This window comes from Neophocaena asiaeorientalis, unplaced genomic scaffold (genome assembly GCF_003031525.2).
Source record: "Neophocaena asiaeorientalis asiaeorientalis breed wild unplaced genomic scaffold, Neophocaena_asiaeorientalis_V1.1 scaffold43, whole genome shotgun sequence".
In the NCBI taxonomy this organism is placed as follows: Eukaryota; Metazoa; Chordata; class Mammalia; order Artiodactyla; family Phocoenidae; genus Neophocaena; species Neophocaena asiaeorientalis.
In genome coordinates, this window is record NW_020173674.1 from 7,628,514 (window position 1) to 7,646,928 (window position 18,415).

Here is an 18,415-nt window from a genome sequence, read left to right on the forward strand (position 1 = left end):
TGAGGCCTGAGGCCAGGCTGGGGGTGTTGGGGCCAGAGCTGGCTCTGGAGGCCCTCGGACCTACGCTTGACTCCTAATCTGCCCCTCCTAGCTGGGTGTCACAGGCACCCAGGCACAGTTTCTCTGAGCCTTAGATTTCCCATATGTAAAATGGGGCAACATCTACCACAAAGCGTTCAGGAAAAGATGAAACGAGACGATGCCTTGAGGCGTCCAGCACGGTGCCTGGCCCACAGCAGAGGCTGGAAAAGGCAGCCACTCAGCTGGCACTCAGGACAGGAAAGCTGGCCTGGGTAAGGGCCGTCCCAGGGAGGAAGTCCCCACCCCCTGCGCCGGCAGACCCTGGGGGCTCATCACTGGAGTCGCAGAGGCACAGTCCTTTATTCACTCTCCCGTCTCCCTCGCACCGATGGCCCTCTGGTCTGTGTGGGAGCTGGGGACACGGGGAGGCGGACTACCCCAACCCTCTGGGGACTCACAGGCATGTGGCCGCAGCCGTGGTAAGAATTCTACTGGAGACTTGGGTTGGGCGCTGGGCCCCAGAACAAGGCCATTGCCCTGGGTATGGGAGGTTGAGGTGGGGGATTTGTCGGGTAGGGAAGGGGCAGAAGCGTTCCAGGCAGAAGACCTGGCTGCGTGGCTGGAGTAACGAGGGGGATGGGGAGGGCCCGAGCCGTCTCTCTGGTAAAGTTGAGGGGCGCTTGTGCGGAGCCCTCAGGGTGGCGTGAGAAGCTGGGGAGGTTTTGAGCGTGGCTGACGTCAGCCTGTGAGCTCAGGGCTGGTGAGGGGCGAGGAAGCATAGGGTCGGGTCGGGCCCCTGCTCCTCTCTCAGCAGCCTTGAGAGAGGGCCGGGTGATGGTGTACCGGGCAGCGTCCTGCCAATCACACCTTCCTTGGCCCCTTCTGTGTTCAGGGCGGCTCCTTAGATAGTGAGAGGCTGGGCTCGGCTGGAGGGGCAGACCCCCAGCCCTCCGGAAGCCGAGGCCTTTGCTCTCCTTCCGCAGAGAAGAGCCTCCTCCAGCCATCCCATCGCAGGCTTCCCAGGAGGCCTAAGGTCGTGTGGATTTCAGAACAGGACGCCCCTGGGTGCTGTGTGTTGCCTTCTTTACTGCCCTGTTCAGGAGAGGCACGGAGGGGTTATGTCTCGTGGGTGCAAGTCACGCCTGACCCCTGACATGTGTCCGTCCTGAAGACTTAGGAGATACTGCTGCCCTGCTCTCAGGGGCCCAGGACTGAGCTCCCTGAGCACATCGTGGGGGATGGGTGCGCAGTGACAGCCTTGATAGACGTCTAGGGGCTTTAGTAGTAGAGTCTGGGGCCCGTGAGGACCTGCAGCACAGCCGTCACACCCTCAGCTCTCCCTCTCACAAAGTCCTACACCCTCCCTTCCCCTTGATCTCTCCCGAGGTGGAGCTGGGGGGTAGCTAGGGCATTTAGGTCTCAAATGGTGGAATGAAGGGTAGGGGACAAAGTCCATACTGTCAGCCGGGAGACCCAGCCCTTGGTCTCCGATCTCCCAAAAATGTGCTGTGTGACTCTGGGCCAGTCCTACCCCTCTCTGGGCCTCTGCTTCTCCCTCGGTCCAGCAGTAGGGGTGGCTGCCAGGCCTGCCCTCTTCTGGGGTTCTCTGGAGGGTGGAGGGGATGGCCCATTCACTGGCTCCACGCATATTGGATAGTGTCGCGCAGTGGCAGGCTCTGGGTCTCGGGCAGCAGCAGTGCAGCCAGGCCGCTCGGCACTGGCACCGCCCCGTGCACCGGCAGGGGCAGGGAGGCACCGTGTACACCCAGCAGCCGGAGCAGAGGCCCCAGGATGGCTCCCCCTCGGGCTGCTGTCTGGCCCAGGCTCACTGCGGTCATCCTGCCCGCACAGATGCACCTGTGAGGGGCCGCACTGCCTACCTGTGGCTTTGGCCTCTCACTCTGGCCTGGCCCTACTCAGCCCAGAGAGGCGCAGTGGGTCAGGCTGTGTCGGGATGCACCTGGGCAGCCCTGAGACCACGTGAAAGAGAGATGCAAGGGGGAAGGCCCAGCCCCGCCTCACCTCGATGGTCAGTGCGTCCCGCACTGCCCTCTCCCATTGACGGCAGCCGCCCTCTGTAGCTCCCGCAGGCCCCTCTCCAGCCGCCCGTAAGGAGAAGCCACCGTGCTGAGCCTGCCGGCCACCTGGGGTGGGGGAGAGGGAGGGAAGTGGGAGGCGGACACTGCCTGTGGTCCCCAGGATCTGGCCTGCATGAGCCTCACTGCCCCCCTGTCCCCTTCTGCCCAGAGGAGTGGCCTCACTGGCAGCCAGGGCTCAGGGTGGCTGAGGTCGGGGAGCAGCACAGGGCTCCGGGGCTGCGGAAGCCGCGCCCTCTGGCACCCTCCTTCCCCTGCAGGCCACCCTTTCTCCCTCCTCCCTCCTCCCTCTCTTGGGCTGGGGTTGGGGGCCCCTGTTCTTGCTTCTTGCCTCCTTCCCAACCCCCTGGCCCTTCCCTGGCCTCGCCCGGGACCCAGGGCTGGTGGGCCTGCGTGCAGTAAGGACGCACTCAATGGCTCCAGGACCGCAGTCCTGCAAGCCCACCAGGGTCCCCCACTGTCCAGCCCTCCCCTATGTCACACGGCCCTTCTGTTTATCCCCATGGCCACACCTTCCTGCCTGAGCTGGCCCCTCCCCAGGTGCCCCTCCCTGCAAACAGGTCCACACCCACCAGGGGAGGGGCTCAGGCCTGCAGCAGGGTCCTTGGTCCTGACATCGCCAGCCCCGTCCACCTGCACCCATCAGTCACCAGTGCCCCTCACCTCCAGCACCCCCTGCAGGCGACTGGCCCACTGCCCTTGCCTCACTTTTGGCCCTTTCACCCATGCCCGGTGACAGTCGCCGCCTCTTGAGTGCCAGCCAGCCTCAGGCATCCCAGTGCCCCCTCCCCTTGGCAGGGCCCAGCCCCTAACACTAACCTGTCTCCCACCCCCTCAACATCAAGCCCAGATCCCCTGCACCAGCCAGGCCTCGGAGCCCCCTTGGTGCCCACCACCGCGCACAGGCTCCTGCCTCCAGATTCAGGTCCCCCAGCCAGACACGTTGCCCTCCCGCACCCCGCCCCCAGCAGCAGCCAGGGCGGGGCCGCCTGCTCCACAGCCACCAGGTCCCTGAAATCCTTGGGGGTTTGCAGAGCAGGGGAGAGAGGGGGACTCAAGTGCACATTAGAGGTAGAGTTGGCAAGACCCTGTGACCTGCTGGACTTGGGGTGCAGCAACCGTGAGGGAGAGGGAGGTGTCAGGTGTCAGGTACTCCAGTACCTGTGGGTGGGGGCCCGCCATCAGCGTTGGGGAGGCCCTGGGAGGAGCAGGGGTAAGGAGATGCTATGTTTGTGATGCCGAGACACTGGTAATGGGGACATCACGCAGGTGGCTGGAGGCCGGGGAGCGGCAGGACAGGGGAGGGGGTTGGGGGCTTGCAGTGTTTGGAGGGAGAGCAGTGGGCACAGGTGAGATCCCCGGAGAGACAGCATCGGTGCCCTTTTGTGCGGGGGCCGAGTGAGGGGAGCAGAGCGAGGGCGGCAGGGTCATTGGAGTGGGTTTGTGTGTGCAGACGCTTCTCACGAAGAGAAATTGGGTTGAAAGAGAGGCAGAGGAGCTGGCGGGAGCTGAGGGGCCAGGGAGTCCCATCCTCAGATGGGTCCACATCCCCCACTGATGCGTCAAACCCCAAGCGTGGTTTGTGATGCTGTGATGCAGGGGATTTCCTGCGAGCTCCACGTGGGCAGTGACCCTGTCCGTGCTGCTCATCGCTGTCACCCCGGCACCAGCCAGTCCCCCACCCATGGTGGTGCTCAGTGCAATTTGCTGACGTGATGGAGTAGCGGAGTAATGAATGCATGTGGGCACGTAGCACCTGTGTGGGCCTGTCTGCCAAGGAAAGAGGGGCTCAGCCCCGCGAGTCAGCCTCAGCATCAGAGAGCCAGGAGGGGTGCCCTGGAATCTGCATCACTGACATTTGCCCTTCACCCTCTTGTTATGGGGGTCAGTCTGCCATCCCAGAAGGCCACCTGTCAGGTACGAGCGCCCGTCTCAGAGCCGCTGCGTGAGATGTGATAGCCTCCTGCTCTGGCAAGTGATTGCAAACTAGTTGCTGCAGGCTCCATATTAAGAACTTTTCTGCTCCAGGCTGTTGGGCTGGGAGAGAGCTGTGGAGCCAGCCTTCCTCGTAGTGTGGGTGCAGGTGCCCCGTCCTCCACCGGGCCTCTGCTCTGCTCCTTTCTGCGGTGGCTGCAATGGCCAAGCGGCTACCAGGTGCTGGGCCTATATATATGTGATGAGCGAGGCTCAGCCCTACCCTGAAGGGCCATCCATCCATCCACCCACCTATTCATCCAGCCATCCATCCAGCCATCCATTCGCTCATCTGTCTGTCTGCCTGTCTATCTATATATCCATCTCTCCATCCATCCAACAGATATTTACTGTGCACCTACTGTGTGCCAGGAGCCTGGTAAGGGCCATGCCGGATTAATTTCAGGTCAGTGCAGACATTTCCTAGCCTCCCATATGTGTCAGCCCTGTGTGGAGGAGCCAGGACCCCCTCTGACAATTGGGTTGTGGTCCTTGTCCTCTAGCAATAATGTCAGTACGTAAGGCTGACTGTGGCTGTGTTTTGGGAGTGGTGTGTGTGTGTGTGTGTGTGTGTGTGTGTGTGTGTGTGTGTGTGCTGGATCTTTGCATCCCATCCCCCATCTGGCCTAGTGCTGCCATGCCTGGCACGAAGGAGGGGCTCAGAAAACGTGCCTGGAGGCACACTTGCCAAGGCAGGCAATGACCCGAGAGGGGAAAGGGCCAACAGGTGATGGGAAAGAAGGCGGAGGGAGTGGAGACACGTGGGAGGAGCAGGGGAAGAAGCCCTGGGTTGAGTGGGTGAGCTGTGGCTGTACCAGGCTCCTGTGGCTCCCCTCCAGCCTCCTGCACCCCGGCCCTCTGCGCCCTGGGTGGAGGGTGGGCAGTTATCTCCTCCGAGGAGAGGGAAGGTAGCACCCACCAGGGGTACACAAAGCAGAGGAAGAAGGGGGCAGGGCCCGCCAGCCGCAGCAGTGCCCAGTCGCGCACGCCGTAGGCCACTGCGGCCATCAGGACCTGGCCCAAGCTGAAGCCCAGGGCTTTCAGAGTCATTGCCAAGGCACGGGCTTGTGCCGATGTCCACTCCGTCACTGCAAGGAGCCTCCCCTGCACGGCCCGGGTCGGGGGACCTATGGAGAGTGCCGGTGTTCATCATGACGCCCGCCACGGCGAAGGCCACCAGGAAGCGGAAGAGGCGGTACACGGTGAAGGTGTGGAGGAAAGTGGCTGCCGTGCCCCACATGGCCATCGGAAGGTAGCTCCAGGTCAGCACCAGCCTGAGTCCAAACACGTGGCACACGCACAGGGAGGGCGGCCGGGTCCGTGGTGTGCCCACCCTACGCTCGCCTGCTGAGCATAGCGGTGCTAAAGTGCCTCTCAGGGCCAGACCCACATTCTGCGTCCGTGGAGGGAGGGCTCGTGGGCAGCGCCCCCGCGGCCCAGGCAGGAGTGAAGGCACTGGGCAGGGGGTGAGCTCCCTGTCAGCAGGGGCAGCCAAGCAGCAGCGGAAGGCAGGCACGTTGCTGAGCAGGTTTTAGCAGTGAACATTTGATGAGGGCAATGACGTTTCACAGCCGCAGAGGAGGGTCAGTGAAACTGAGGCCCGGAGAGGGGCTGAGCTTTGCTCAGCGGCACAGCTGGAGGGTGTCAGAGCGAGACCCGGGAGCAGGTATTTCCACTGCAAGCGGAGTTTTCTCCCCAGGCCAGCTGCAAGAGGCCAGTTCAGGGCCAATCAGGGCCGGGAGTCTGGGAGCACAGGGACAGTGAGGGGAAAGGGGGCCTCACTTGTCAGAGGCTTGGCAGCATACAGCAGCTCCCACCAGGATCCCGTCCAGGTAGATGGACTGGGCCGTGGGCTTCCGGGCCTCGGAGTCACACATCAGGTCCCCCTGGTGGGAGAGGAAGAGGATCTGAGCTCAAGAGGCTGGATAGCCCAGGTGGGAGGGGCGGAGGGCGCAGAGGAGCCAGATGGGAAGGCCCAGGGCACTGGGGCCGGGCGGCCGGCCTGGTGACCTCTGGGGTTGTCACCCCTTGCCTAAACCCCTCCATGGCTCCCTACTGCCCACAGGTCCAGGATCAAGCCCTCTGGCCTCATCTGCCTCCTTTGCTTTGGCCCCTCCGCAGCAGCCACCCCACGCTGGCACCTCCTCCCCACTTTCCCGAGGCCACTTCCCTCCCGTTCCACAGAGAGGCCCCTTCTGCTTGCTGGGATGGGCCGCCTCTCCCGCTCTCCCTCATTTGCTGGATGCTGCCTCTGGGAACCCAGCGACTCTCCCCTGAGTCCCCTGAGACTCCTGGGTGGAGAGAGCTGCCCGAGTTGCAGCAGTAGGGCCGCCCGGGTATCAGACCTGCTCTAGTACCACCCACTCTACCACAGCCTGGGGACAGTGTCCGTCTGCAGGCTCATTCCTGCCACCAACCCCTGTAGGGCAATGTGGCCGAGGAGGAGCCAGAAGCCACCTGTGAGTGTGGAGGCCAGGGGTGGCGGGTCCCTCCTGGGACTGGGCCATTTTTGAGTCCAGCCAACTGTAATCTGTGACTTTGGCCTCTAAGGTGCTGGGACCTGGGGAGGGTCTTGGGGGAGGCCCTCACCTTGGCCACGATGGTGGAGGTGCTGCGGTCATAGTCCCAGCCATACACGTGTGGCTCCGTGGCAGCCTCACTCCAGTTGGTGGCTGCAGGAGTTGCCAGGAGCTGCCACTGTGGTTGGCGGAAGCGGAGACACAGGTGGGGCTCGTGGTTGGGGCCCGGTGGGATGGAGACGGCCAGGAGGGCCTCAGGGTCCAGGGCCCTGGGGACACTGGCCTGGGTAGTGCTGTTGTCCAGGAGGGGCACCCAGCCACGGTGGCTGGGCATGGCGGCCGAGGAATTCTCCAGCATATTCTGAGTGGTGGGCCACATGACGGGGACCACAAGGGCCACCATCTGGAGAACCTGGAACCTGCCCCGGCTGCCCACTCGGTCTGGGAGTTCGGAAAAGGCTATGGAGCCTGCCCAGGGGGCCAGTGGAGGTGCCCACTTCATAGAGGCCGGCCCAGGGCAGAGGGGCTGACGTGAGGGGCCTGCCTCCCCCGTGGCATCTCCTGCTCCGCCAGCCAGGCCACCTGGGGCATGGCAGTGGCGCCCGCTTCGCAGACCTGGCCCGCGGGTATCCGAGAGCCTGCTCAACCGCTGTCACTCAGGGTGGCTCCGACGGGGACCTGAGTCTGTGAGGTGTGACCCTGAAGCCACCGGCATCTCCCCAGAGATGCAGCTGCCCCTGGATCTCTGGGAGAAGCTGAATTTGGGAAGTGGGGAAAGAGGAGGCTGAAGTCACCCAGGCTGGAGTTACTGTGTCCAGGTGACACTGTGGAAGAGGGGTTAGTAATCATTTCCTTGGTTAGTTTAACCCAGCTCTGAGGGAGGTGCAAATTCAAAGGCACGGCAGCTCCTGCCCCATGTAGGCTGGGAGGCCTTGGCTCTGCCCTGGTTGCCGTGAGGCTGCCGCCGCCCCCAGCATCCCTGCTGCCCCTTGGCCTGGCTCTGCCGGTGCTGAGGGCTGACCCAGGAGAAGCATTGCCCGGGGTCCTCTTAATCTGGGGGCTGGTATGACATCGTGCGCCGTGAGGACTTCTGTGTGTGTGTAGGCTGAGTCACCGGCAGGCATCCAAGCACCACGCATCCCAGCCAGTGTGGCCCAGCCCTCCACCCACGTCCCCTCACTTGTACGTGTCCACTGTCATTGATGCTGCCCCGCTTTGCGGTCACCCCCTCCTGAGTCCTTCATGGGGCTTTTAGTGTCACCAGACACCCCATGGGTTCCTCAAGTTCAGTGTTTCCCCAAGGTCTCTGCCCCTCCCCAAATCCACTCCCAAATTCCGTGTCTTGTTTCATGCTTCCTGTTACTCACTTCCCAACCCCTCCAGTGGCCAAGCCCTACTAACTTCTCCTCCCCCACCTCTCTGTCTCCACAGCTGTCCCTTCCCTGGTCTTTCTGCCTCTGTTCCTGTCCCTGCAACCCATCTCCCACACTGCAAAACCCTCCTGTCAAATCCTGCTTAAAAGCCAGGGGGCAGGGCTTCCCTGGTGGCGCAGTGGTTGAGAGTCCGCCTGCCGATGCAGGGGACATGGGTTCGTGCCCCGGTCCGGGAAGATCCCACATGCCGCGGAGCGGCTGGGCCCGTGAGCCATGGCCGCTGAGCCTGCGCGTCCGGAGCCTGTGCTCCACAACGGGAGAGGCCACGACAGTGAGAGGCCCGCGTACCGCAAAAAAAAAAAAAAAAAAAAAAACCCCAATCTCCCACACTGCAAAACCCTCCTGTCAAATCCTGCTTAAAAGCCAGGGGGCACCCCCTCAGCAGCAGCTAGCCAATGTATCCCATGGCCAGGGCGGGGGTGGGGAAGCAATGCATGCTGGGGGGGAGGTCAAGAAAGATTGGACCTGAGCCAAGAGACACACACACACACCCCCGTGGTTACAATAGTCAATTCTCCAGGCTAAAGGGCCAGAGGCCACAAAAGGGCAAAAAATGTGTGTGCATGTATACATGAGTGCATAGATGTGTGTACACACGTGGTGCATGAATGTGTGTGCATGTGTGTGTGCATGAGTGTTTAGATGTATGTGCACATATATGTGCATGAGTGTGTTCAAGTGTGTGTGTGACGTGTGGCAGGTAGAGAGTGGGCAATGGAGCAGTGATGGTGACCCAGCCATTTATTCTCATGTGCTTTGGAGCATGAGCCCCACCTATTTTAAGAATATCTCCCCTCCCACTGCTTCCTTTTGTCTTGCCCACTCTTCCCTTGGCCCATTCATGTAGCTCACAGGTACAACCTCCTCGCCTCCCTGGTCTCTGTACCCCAACTCACCACTGCTTCCCACATGCACCCTGTGCTGGCTCGGTGGGCTCCTGGCCTTACTCAGACAGTGCCCCTAGCCTAGAATGCTATCTCCAGGCTCACCCTTGGGCCACATCCTCCATGTACTACAAGAGCATCCTCCTCCAGGGAGCTCTCCTTGATTATTCCTGCCTCCCCGTGGAGCTCAGAGTGGGCAGTGGAGCCCCCCTCTTCACACTGTCCTGCACCCTTCTGTTATTGTCCAGCTGGCCTCAATTCCATCCAGTTCATGTTAGGCAGGGACCCTTCTTAAGAGCATCTTTGGAACCCAGGTTTGGACAGCAAACAAAGGTTCCATGAAGACGTGCTTCAGCTGTTTTTAAAAACAACTTCTTTTTTTCCCCTGATAATAAAATTAATGTATGCCCCTTCCAAAAAATTCAAAACATATTGAAAGGTAAAAAGAAAACAAAGATCTCTCCTAAACTCACCAACCAGTGATCACCACTGGTAACAATTTGGTGTGAATACTTCCAGACTCTATTTTAGTCATTGTGTGTTCTGCTTCATAAGCCTGGAATGCAAACTAAGCTTAACATCTCCTTTTGTAAAGTCCAAATGGAAAGCCTCTGCCTTTTACCTAGTGATTCTAGCCTATTCACATTTATTGTGGTTATGGTCATGTTTGGCCTTTTGATGCTTTTTCTTCTTTACCATATTTTCCCTTTAAATCTTTTCCTTGTTCCTATTTTCTGTGGAATCCATTGCTTTTTCTTGTTCTATTTTTCTTCTGTTGTGGTTTGGCAGTGACATATTTTATTTCTGTTAGCCTTATATTTGAACACACAAACTAAGAGCTCTTTTATACCATCTCCTCTCTTCAAACCTCCCACCTCCTCTTCTGTCCTCTCAGTAAATGTCTTTTCTCCTTATTTCACTAAGAAAATAGAAGCCATCAGAAAGCAACAGTCTGAGTCTCTCACCGAAGCCAACAGGCCTCGGTGCCCCAACATTCTGCCTTCCATCCTGCCACCGTAAATGCCCTACACGTCCCCTCTCATCGTGGCCAGCTCCTCCCTGTGTGCCCTTCAGCCCACCTCTCCACCTTTTCAAGACTCCCCTTCCTCCTTGGCACCTGATTTTCCCTCCCTACTGGACAATTCCCATCAATGTACAAACATGCTGCTTTTTTCTCCAGTCCTCAAAAAAGCTCCCCTCACTTTCAACCTTGCATCTCTCTTCAGCTGCCACCCTCTTCTTCTGCTTCTATTTACTGTACAGTTCCATAAAAGGCTTGTTGACACCCATCTCCAATCTCTCTTCCCGTTCTTTTTTGGATTCATCTTCATCAAGTTTTTGCCCTGTCACCCCATGGTCACCAATGATGTCCCTACAGTGAGTTCAGTGCCACTTTCTATTTTCATCTTACTTGAGCCATCACAGCCTCTGAGATTTCTCTTTTCATAAGACCCTTCTTCCCTGGGCCCAGGGCTCGCCCGGCTCTCCTCCCCCTCCCCCGCTTCTCAATCTCTTTGACTGATTCCTCCTCTTCTCCCCACACTCTTACCCTTGAGGTCACAGGGCTCAGTACTTGGTCCTCTTCTCAGTCTCTCTCCTCTATCTTTGGGACAATTCACCTCTTCAAGGATCTCTTGTTGGAATGCTAGACTTTAATCCAACCCCCTAAACGTAGGGGCCTGTTGAAATACAGTAGGCCCCAGATGGAGCTGCTCCTGCTGGGGGTGCCATGGCAACAAAGGAAAACTTCGATAACATCCATGCCCCTGCAAGTGCTCCGCTTGACCAGAAATGCAGTGTATGCAGTCAGCCGGTCCCCAGACGACAAGCCAACCCTGGGCTTTATACTTATTGCCTTGTTGCTTCTCATTCCAAACAAGGTTCACTATGTGGTCCCAGCCAATCTGATAATTTCTACTTTTCGCATCCTGTTCTTTATTCTTTATTTTATAAGGCTTCCTGCCTTCCCCCTCCCTCATTTTGCAGTTCTCTGAATGGAGATGGTCCACGTCATGAAGTGTTGTGGGGTTTTTTTTGAAATTTTTATCTAATTCACCATTTAAAAAGAATTTTATTGGAGTATAGTTGATTTATAGTTAATTTTATAGTTTATTGTTGTATTCATTTCAAGTGTACAGCACAGTGATTCAGTTATACAGGTACATATACTCATTCTTTCTCAGATTCCTTTTCCCATATAGGTTATTACAGAATATAGAGTAGAGTTCCCTGTGCTATACAGTAGGTCCTTGCTGGTTATCTATTTTATATGTAGTAGTGTGTGTATGTTAATCCCAAGCTCCTAATTTATCCCTACCCCTGCCCACCACGTTTCCCCTATGGTCACCACAAGTTTGTTTTCGAAATCTGTGAGTCTTTTCTGTTTTGTAAATAAGTTCATTTGTATAATTTTTAAAAATTAGATGCCACGTATGAGTGATATCATATATTTTCTTTCTCTGTCTGACTTACTTCACTTAGTATGATAATCTCTAGGTCTATCCGTGAAGTGTTAAATAAACTTCGTATCACCTCAGTTATCTTTAATCACTTTCTAATAGGCCTAACAGACGTCCCACAATTACCGAGGCCAAAGCTGAGCTCCCTGTAAACATGCTTCTCTGTGGCTTTCCTGTCTCAGCGGTCGGGGACTCCATCTTTCCAGCTGCTCAGGAAAAAACCCTGGAGCCATCCCTGTCATACTTCATATGCCATTTGCCAGGATGTCCTGTTGGCTTGACCTTAAAGCCATGCCTGGGCCATGCCCACTTCTCCGCTCCCCATCTGCTACCCCCGTGGCCCAAGCTGCTGCCGTGTTTCCCTGGATCATTGCAAGGGCCTCTTCACTGGCCTCCCTTCCTCCACCTTTGAGCCTCTGCCATCTATTCTCCACATGCACACAGATAGAGGGATTCTGTCTTACTTCGTTAACAAAAAAAATTAATCAATGTCAACCTAAGAAAGAAATGGAAAATTTTATTTGAGCCAAACTGAGGATTATAACCTGGGAGACAGTCTCCGAGAGAGCTCTAAGGACTGTTCTGAAGAGTTTAAGGGGGAGGCCAGTATAGACGTGATCTTGGCAAAGCTGGAACCTGCAATTGAGCACACATCTCAGGAGAAGGTTGCCGTTAGTCACGGGGAACAGACCTCTTAGTTAATGACCTTAGTGCTTTTCTAAATGTGAGAAGGTGCAAGAATCCGAGTTCATAAAAAATGTCTCCTGAAAATAGCTCACTATCCAAAGGCCCGTTCTGCAAGTTTTCCCAGAGCACAAAGTGCCTCATCTTGATCTTTGCCCTGCATTTTTTTAGGGTTACTGTGGGTCAGAGACTGCGGTGGCAAATGACTGGATTCTTGTCCAACTGGATGGTAGGCAATGTTCTTTATTTCACAATCCCTTCCCTTTGGGACTTAATTTCGACCAAGGCTTCGGAGGCGCTCTGTGACCAATCTGTCCCATGGCGCTAGGAATGCTCGTTCCCAGGTCAGGCGAGGATTTCATTGACAGGCCTCTCAGTGTGCTATTCCTGGACTAGGCCCTGCTAACAGTAGCCAAGAGCCTCTGGGCTGCCTGTCTCATTAGTCTTTTATGGTCCAGGAAATTGTGCCCTCTTGTCACTTCTTCCCATACCTAGAGTTACACTAGTATAGTCATTGATCTTACAGAGCTGGGTGCTTGATCTATCCTTTCAAGTCACCTAATCATCACTAATTTTATCAGAGGCTCAGTCGTACATTGGGTAATGCAAGAAACAGTAATCTTATAAATAGACAGAATACAAGTAGCATAGCCAGTAACCTTAATATGGTTGTAAGTATTTAAGCTAAGAACTTCCATTAGGTATGGCCCAGTATCTCCCCAGGCCATCTGACCAGTCTGTTCCGGGCCATACAAGGTGAGTGGTGGGTCATCTTGACCCTTTACAGGATCGAGAAAAGAATGTTATCTTCTAAGGAGTTACAGGGCTGGCGCCAGAAGGAGAAAAATGGATCTTTATGGTTGAGCAGGTACCTCTGCCATTGGGGAGGTCTGGTTAACACAGAACGTGGAGGCACTATGCACACCATGGGGAGGGAGGAGGCCAGAGGGCAGAGAAAAAGTTTTATGTTAAAATTTTTCTTGTCTTGCCTTAAGATGTGAATTTTCATTTCGTCAACTTCCATCAGACTGAGTCACTGCTGTGCAGGAAACCCAGCAGTGCTTCCTCATCTCACGTAGAGTGAAAGTCAAAGTCCCCTCACTGTCAGCCTCTGCTGTCTCTGAAGCTCCTCTCCTGTCCTTCCTGCATCCACGCCAGCCCCACTGGCCTCCTCCTGTTGCTCCATGTCTCTGCCTCAGGGCCTTTGCACTTGCTGTTCCTTCTTCCAGGAACCCTTTTCTCCCAGAGAGCCACACAGCTCACTTCATCCAAGTCTTTGTGAAGAAATCTCATTCTCAACAAGGCCCTCCCTGACCCCCCTATTTATTTATTTAAAATTTGTATTGGAGTATAGTTGATTTACAATGTTGTGTTAGTTTATACTGTATAGCAAAGTGAATCAGTTATACATGTACATATATCCACTCTTTTTTAGATTCTTTTCCCATATAGGTCATTACAGAGTATTGAATAGAATTCCCTGTGCTATACAGTGGTCTGAGGCTGAGCCCTTATTATTTATCTATTTTAGATATAGTAGTGTGTATATGTCAACCCCAATGTCCCACTTTATCCCTCACCCCTTTTCCCCCTTGGTAACCATAGGTTTGTTTTCTACATCTGTGACTCTATTTCTGTTTTGTAAATAAGTTCATTTCTGACCCCCTATTTAAATGTTAACTGCCCCCAACCTCGCACTCCCCAGCCTCCTTTCCTGCTTCTCTTCTCCCCATTGCCCTCCCCGCCATCCAGCACATTTCATCTTTTACTCATGGATTCCCTTGTTGTCTGGCTTCCCACTGCTAGAATGTAAGCTCCTTGGAAGTGGGGGCCTGGTCAGTTTTGCTCACTGCTGTATCCCCTTCACCCGGAGCAAAGCCTGGCACCTAGGAGGCACTCAGCAAGTGTGGACTGAGTGAATGAGAAAATACTTAAAGTGCCCACTACAAACACAAACACATTCCAGAATTCATCAGAATCAACTCCTCCTGGTGGGAGGTGTTCCACGCCAGCATCCAGCTCACTGAGCTGCTCTTTACTTGAACTCATTCTGCTCTTCAGTTCTTCAGTTGAGACTCTGATTTTCAAACTGTGGGAATTTTAACTTCAGAATTTATACTTTTCATTTCAAAATTACTATTTGGTCCTTCCTACAACTGCCTGTTCTTGTTTCCTAACTTCCACTTCTTGTTTCATGGGTGGCATCATTTCCTTGATCTCTTAGAGGATATCAAGTGTGCTTTTCTCTTACTGTTGTGGAGATTCATTCTTCACTGAGCAGATTTTACTGAGCATTGATTACGCACCAGCCACTGCTTTTGGCACTGGGGATGCAACAGAGAACAAACAAGCTAAGTACCTGCCCTTGTGCTCCATGGAGGCCATGCCGCTGGGGGAGGGGAAACAAACCAAAAAATAGATCAATATAATCCAATGATGAGTAGTGGTCATGCCATGGAGAGGAACAAGGTGGCATAAGGGGTAAGAGTGAGGGGGTTCCTTTAGACATGGCAGTCAGGGAAGACCTCTCTGTGGAGGTGACATTGGAAGAGACACAAATAGGTAAGGGGACAAGGCACACGGGTGCCTGGGGATAGAACATCCCTGGCAGAGAGAAGAGCAAATACAAACGCCCTGGGGTGGGTGTGTGCCTGGTGTGCTCAAGGCTTGGTAAGGAGGCCGGGGAGGGAATGGAGTGAGAGTAGGATGAGGTGAGCAGTTATGGGGCCAGAGCATACAGATCCTTATAGGGTTTTGAGGAGGGGAACGATGTGGTCTGACATGTTTTAAAAAGATCCCTCTGGCTGCTGTGTGGAGAATGCACTGAAAAAGGAGGAGGGTAGGAGGGAGTCCTCAGGGCTGGTGTCCCCGTGAGCAAAGACGAGGGTCAGCTCTAGGATGTCAGGGCAGGTGGGAGAAATGCTTAGACTCGGGGTATATTGTTTTATGTTGGGTTGGGTGTGGGTGCAGAGAGGGGAGGGAAGGTTGACCCTGTGGTCGGGCCGGTAAATGGGGGGCCATCTACTGAGATGGAGAACACTGGGGTGAAGCGAGTTTGAGGAGGCAGCAAACTGTCTGGCTTTGGATGCGTTAAGACTGACCTGTCTAGGAATTGCCTGGTGGTCCAGTGGTTAGGACTTTGTGCTTCCACTGCAGGCGGCACGGGTTCGATCCCTAGTGGGGGAACTAAGATCCCGCAAGCTGCGTGGTGCAGCCAAAAAAAAACCAAAAAGCAAAATAAACAAAACCTGACCTGTCTCTTGGAGGTCGCTATGCAGTGAGAGTTGGTATATGGGGATAACGAGGGCTGAAAGGCATTTCAAGTCCAGGACTGGCTGAGCTCACCTAGGGAGTGACCTTTCACAGCAGGAAGATGAGGTCTGAGGCTGAGCCCTTGGTCTCCAGTGTTTAGAGGCCTGGAAGACAAGGTTCCAGTGAAAGAGAGTCTGGATCATGACTGTGGGGGTGAGCGGCGGGTGGAGAGAAGGTCAAGGAACAGAGAGGTCAGGCAGTTGGGGCGAAGGGACAGGGGAGGTGCTGTTGCAGGAATGTGTGGCATCCCCGCTCCGGAGCCAGCCCTGGTAAATACTGGGGGTTGTGACCAGTAAGATTGCGTACTTTCCAAAAATGGGCACAGGCAAGCTGTTCATCAACATGTTTTCTTTTGTCTTTTTTTGGGTGTTTTTTTGGACCTGGGGATGCGCCATGGACCTTTCTGGCCAGATGGTGCAGCAGGTTTTTTGTGATTCCTCCCAGCCCCAATGTCCTGTGGTGACAGCAGCTGCCCTTGGTCCCAGGCCAGGCAGGAGAAAGGCCAGTAGGAGTGCTTACTGTCAGTGACTCAGCAAAGTCCCCGGTGGCCAGGAAGGCTGCTTGCATCCAGGCAGGCGGCTGGAGGAGGTGGCAGCCACAGCCAACTGAGTTTGCTTATGCCTCCGGGATCCCCAGCACTTGGGACAGAGTATAAAGTAGCACCTGAGCTCCACTGTCCTCCCTTCCCTCAAGTGCTTTGAGACCAGATGGCAATTCTGGGAGGACAGTCTCAGTCAGTCCCTCTGAAGGTGTCTGCAGGCTCCAGCTCGTCACCCTTACTCAGAGCCTCCGATGACTCCTGAGTGCTTCACAGACAAGGCCAAGCCAGCCAGAGCCCCCCTCCCCAGCCCACCTTCAGAGCCTTCACTTTGGCGCCTCCTTCACATGGTCTGAAATGCCCTGCACCCGTCTTCCCTCGTGTGCCATTTCTTCTATCTGAGGGCCGTTGCCACCATCCCTCCACGCTTCGTCCTCCCTGTCCCTGCCCACCTCCACCGCAGCCCCCTGCCCACGGGAGGATCCTCCAGCTCTTCCCTCTGTTGGGTAATGGGCTGCACGCTTCCCAAGGGCCCGGACTAAGTCATCGTGCCCCTCACGGTGCTCACCCCAGGACGCAGCACGAGGACCAGGGCCCAGGCAGGACGCAGGGAGGCTGTGCGGTCTTCATGGTCTCGGTTTGAATTTGGGCACTCAGGACCTTTTTTTCCCCTCATCTGTAAATAGAGCATCGTAACCCCCACTTCGCAAGGTTGTTTTCAGGACAAGAAGTCATGGTTCTTTGGGGGTCCTCACCTTCTCCCGCTGCCAGAGTGTCCAAGTAATTAGAGCCCCTGACACATGTGATGCCTGGAATTCCAGCTCCTTCTCCAGAACCTCTGAAGATCTGGTCTCCTGGGTGTTACTTTTTCCAAGCGATGACGACGATGATGATGATATCTAATGGTCTCATTAATGCTCCCCCGACCAAGCTTTACTGACATGTAATTGACAAGTAACATTGTGTAAGTTTAAGGTATACAATGTGTTGATTCGATACTTTTATAAATTGCAAAATGAGGACCACCATATATTAGCTGCTATCTCCATCCCGTCACATGGTTACCATTCCTTTTTGTGGTGAGAACGTGTAAGATCTACTCTCCTAGTAACATTCGAGCATATGATACGGTATTTTTTTTTTTTTTTTTGCGGTACGCGGGCCTCTCACTGTTGTGGCCTCTCCCATTGCGGAGCACAGGCTCCGGACGCGCAGGCTCAGCGGCCATGGCTCATGGGCCCAGCCGCTCCGCGGCATGTGGGATCTTCCCGGACCGGGGCACGAACCCGCGTCCCCTGCATTGGCAGGCGGACTCTCAACCACTGCGCCACCAGGGAAGCCCTATGGTATGGTATTATTAGCTATTATCACCATGCTGTATATTAGATCCCCAAACTTGTTAATCTTATAACTGGAAGTTTGTACTCTTTAACCAACATCTTCCATTTCCCCTATGCCCCCAGCCCCCGGTAACCGCCATTCTACTCTGTTTCTCTAAGTTTTCCTTTTTTAGATTCCACATATAAGTGATATATTGAGTCTTTATATGTGTTGGGCATAATTCTAAGTCCTCTTCCTGTAATAACTCATTTAATCCTTCTGACAACCCTTTTAATTAGATATATGATTCTTATACCCATTTTTACAGATGTGAAAACTGAGGCTCGTAGAGCTGAGTCTGGGTCATACAGCTACTCTGTGGCAAAATCAGGACTCCAATCCAGGTCTGTCCAGCTCCAGTGTTTATGTTTTTAACTCCTGAGATTGGCTGAAGGCTTTCAGGTAGCAAAGGAGGACACCAGGTAGCATCCCTGCCTCAGCATCCTTGCCTCTCTCCCTGGGCTCCCGCTCCGTCAGATCAGCAGCTCCTTCCCTCACATCCTCTCTTTCTTGAGCCCAAGGGCCCCCTTCCCCTAGCTCAGAACCTCCTTAGAGGGAGCCCCAAATCAATCCCTCTCATGGCCCTTCCAGGGCCGGGGAAGAGATCCATTTACTTCCTGATGCTGCCAGCTTGACCTCTTCTCCTTCTGGACCAGACTCTAGCTTTACCTTTCTGTAGCCAAAAGGCCCAATAAAAGGTTTTACCAGACAGAAAAGTAGCCTTCCCTCCAAGCTAACTTCCAGAGTCACCCGTTTCCACCTCTGGGGCACCGCGTGTGGCACCTGCCTGGTATCCAGTGGGCACTCATCAAGAGAACCCCTGCTTCCTGCCCCAGGCATCTCTCCAGGGCAGTCACAGGCACTGGCTGCGTTGAAATGCATTTTCCTCTGGCTTCGAGGCTGCTGACCCCTGGGAGCAGGCGAGGCTGGGCCACCTGTGTGCACCCACCGCCCACACGGAGGCCGCACAGTGGTGGAGAGGGTGGCTGCGGGCCACTGGCTCAGCAGCATCTTGGGCAGGCGGCCAAAGCTTGGGGGTAAGTATCGCATGGTTTTAATTGGCCCCCTTGTGCGGGCTGCCACAGCCCTGGTCACAGCCCCCGTTTGTTTTGGCC

The 18,415-nt window shown here is 55.1% G+C and overlaps 1 protein-coding gene across 1 annotated transcript in view; it reads right to left on the bottom strand.

Annotated features, from left to right (window-relative positions):
- Positions 1-1,049: 1,049 nt before the first annotated feature.
- LOC112401986 (solute carrier family 22 member 11-like) overlaps positions 1,050-18,415 on the bottom strand; it is a 41,392-nt gene continuing 24,026 nt past the window's right edge. Inside the window, 2 exon segments of the mRNA XM_024748515.1 lie at positions 1,050-1,113; positions 1,657-1,860. Of these exon segments, the coding sequence (XP_024604283.1) occupies positions 1,050-1,113; positions 1,657-1,860 (268 nt within the window).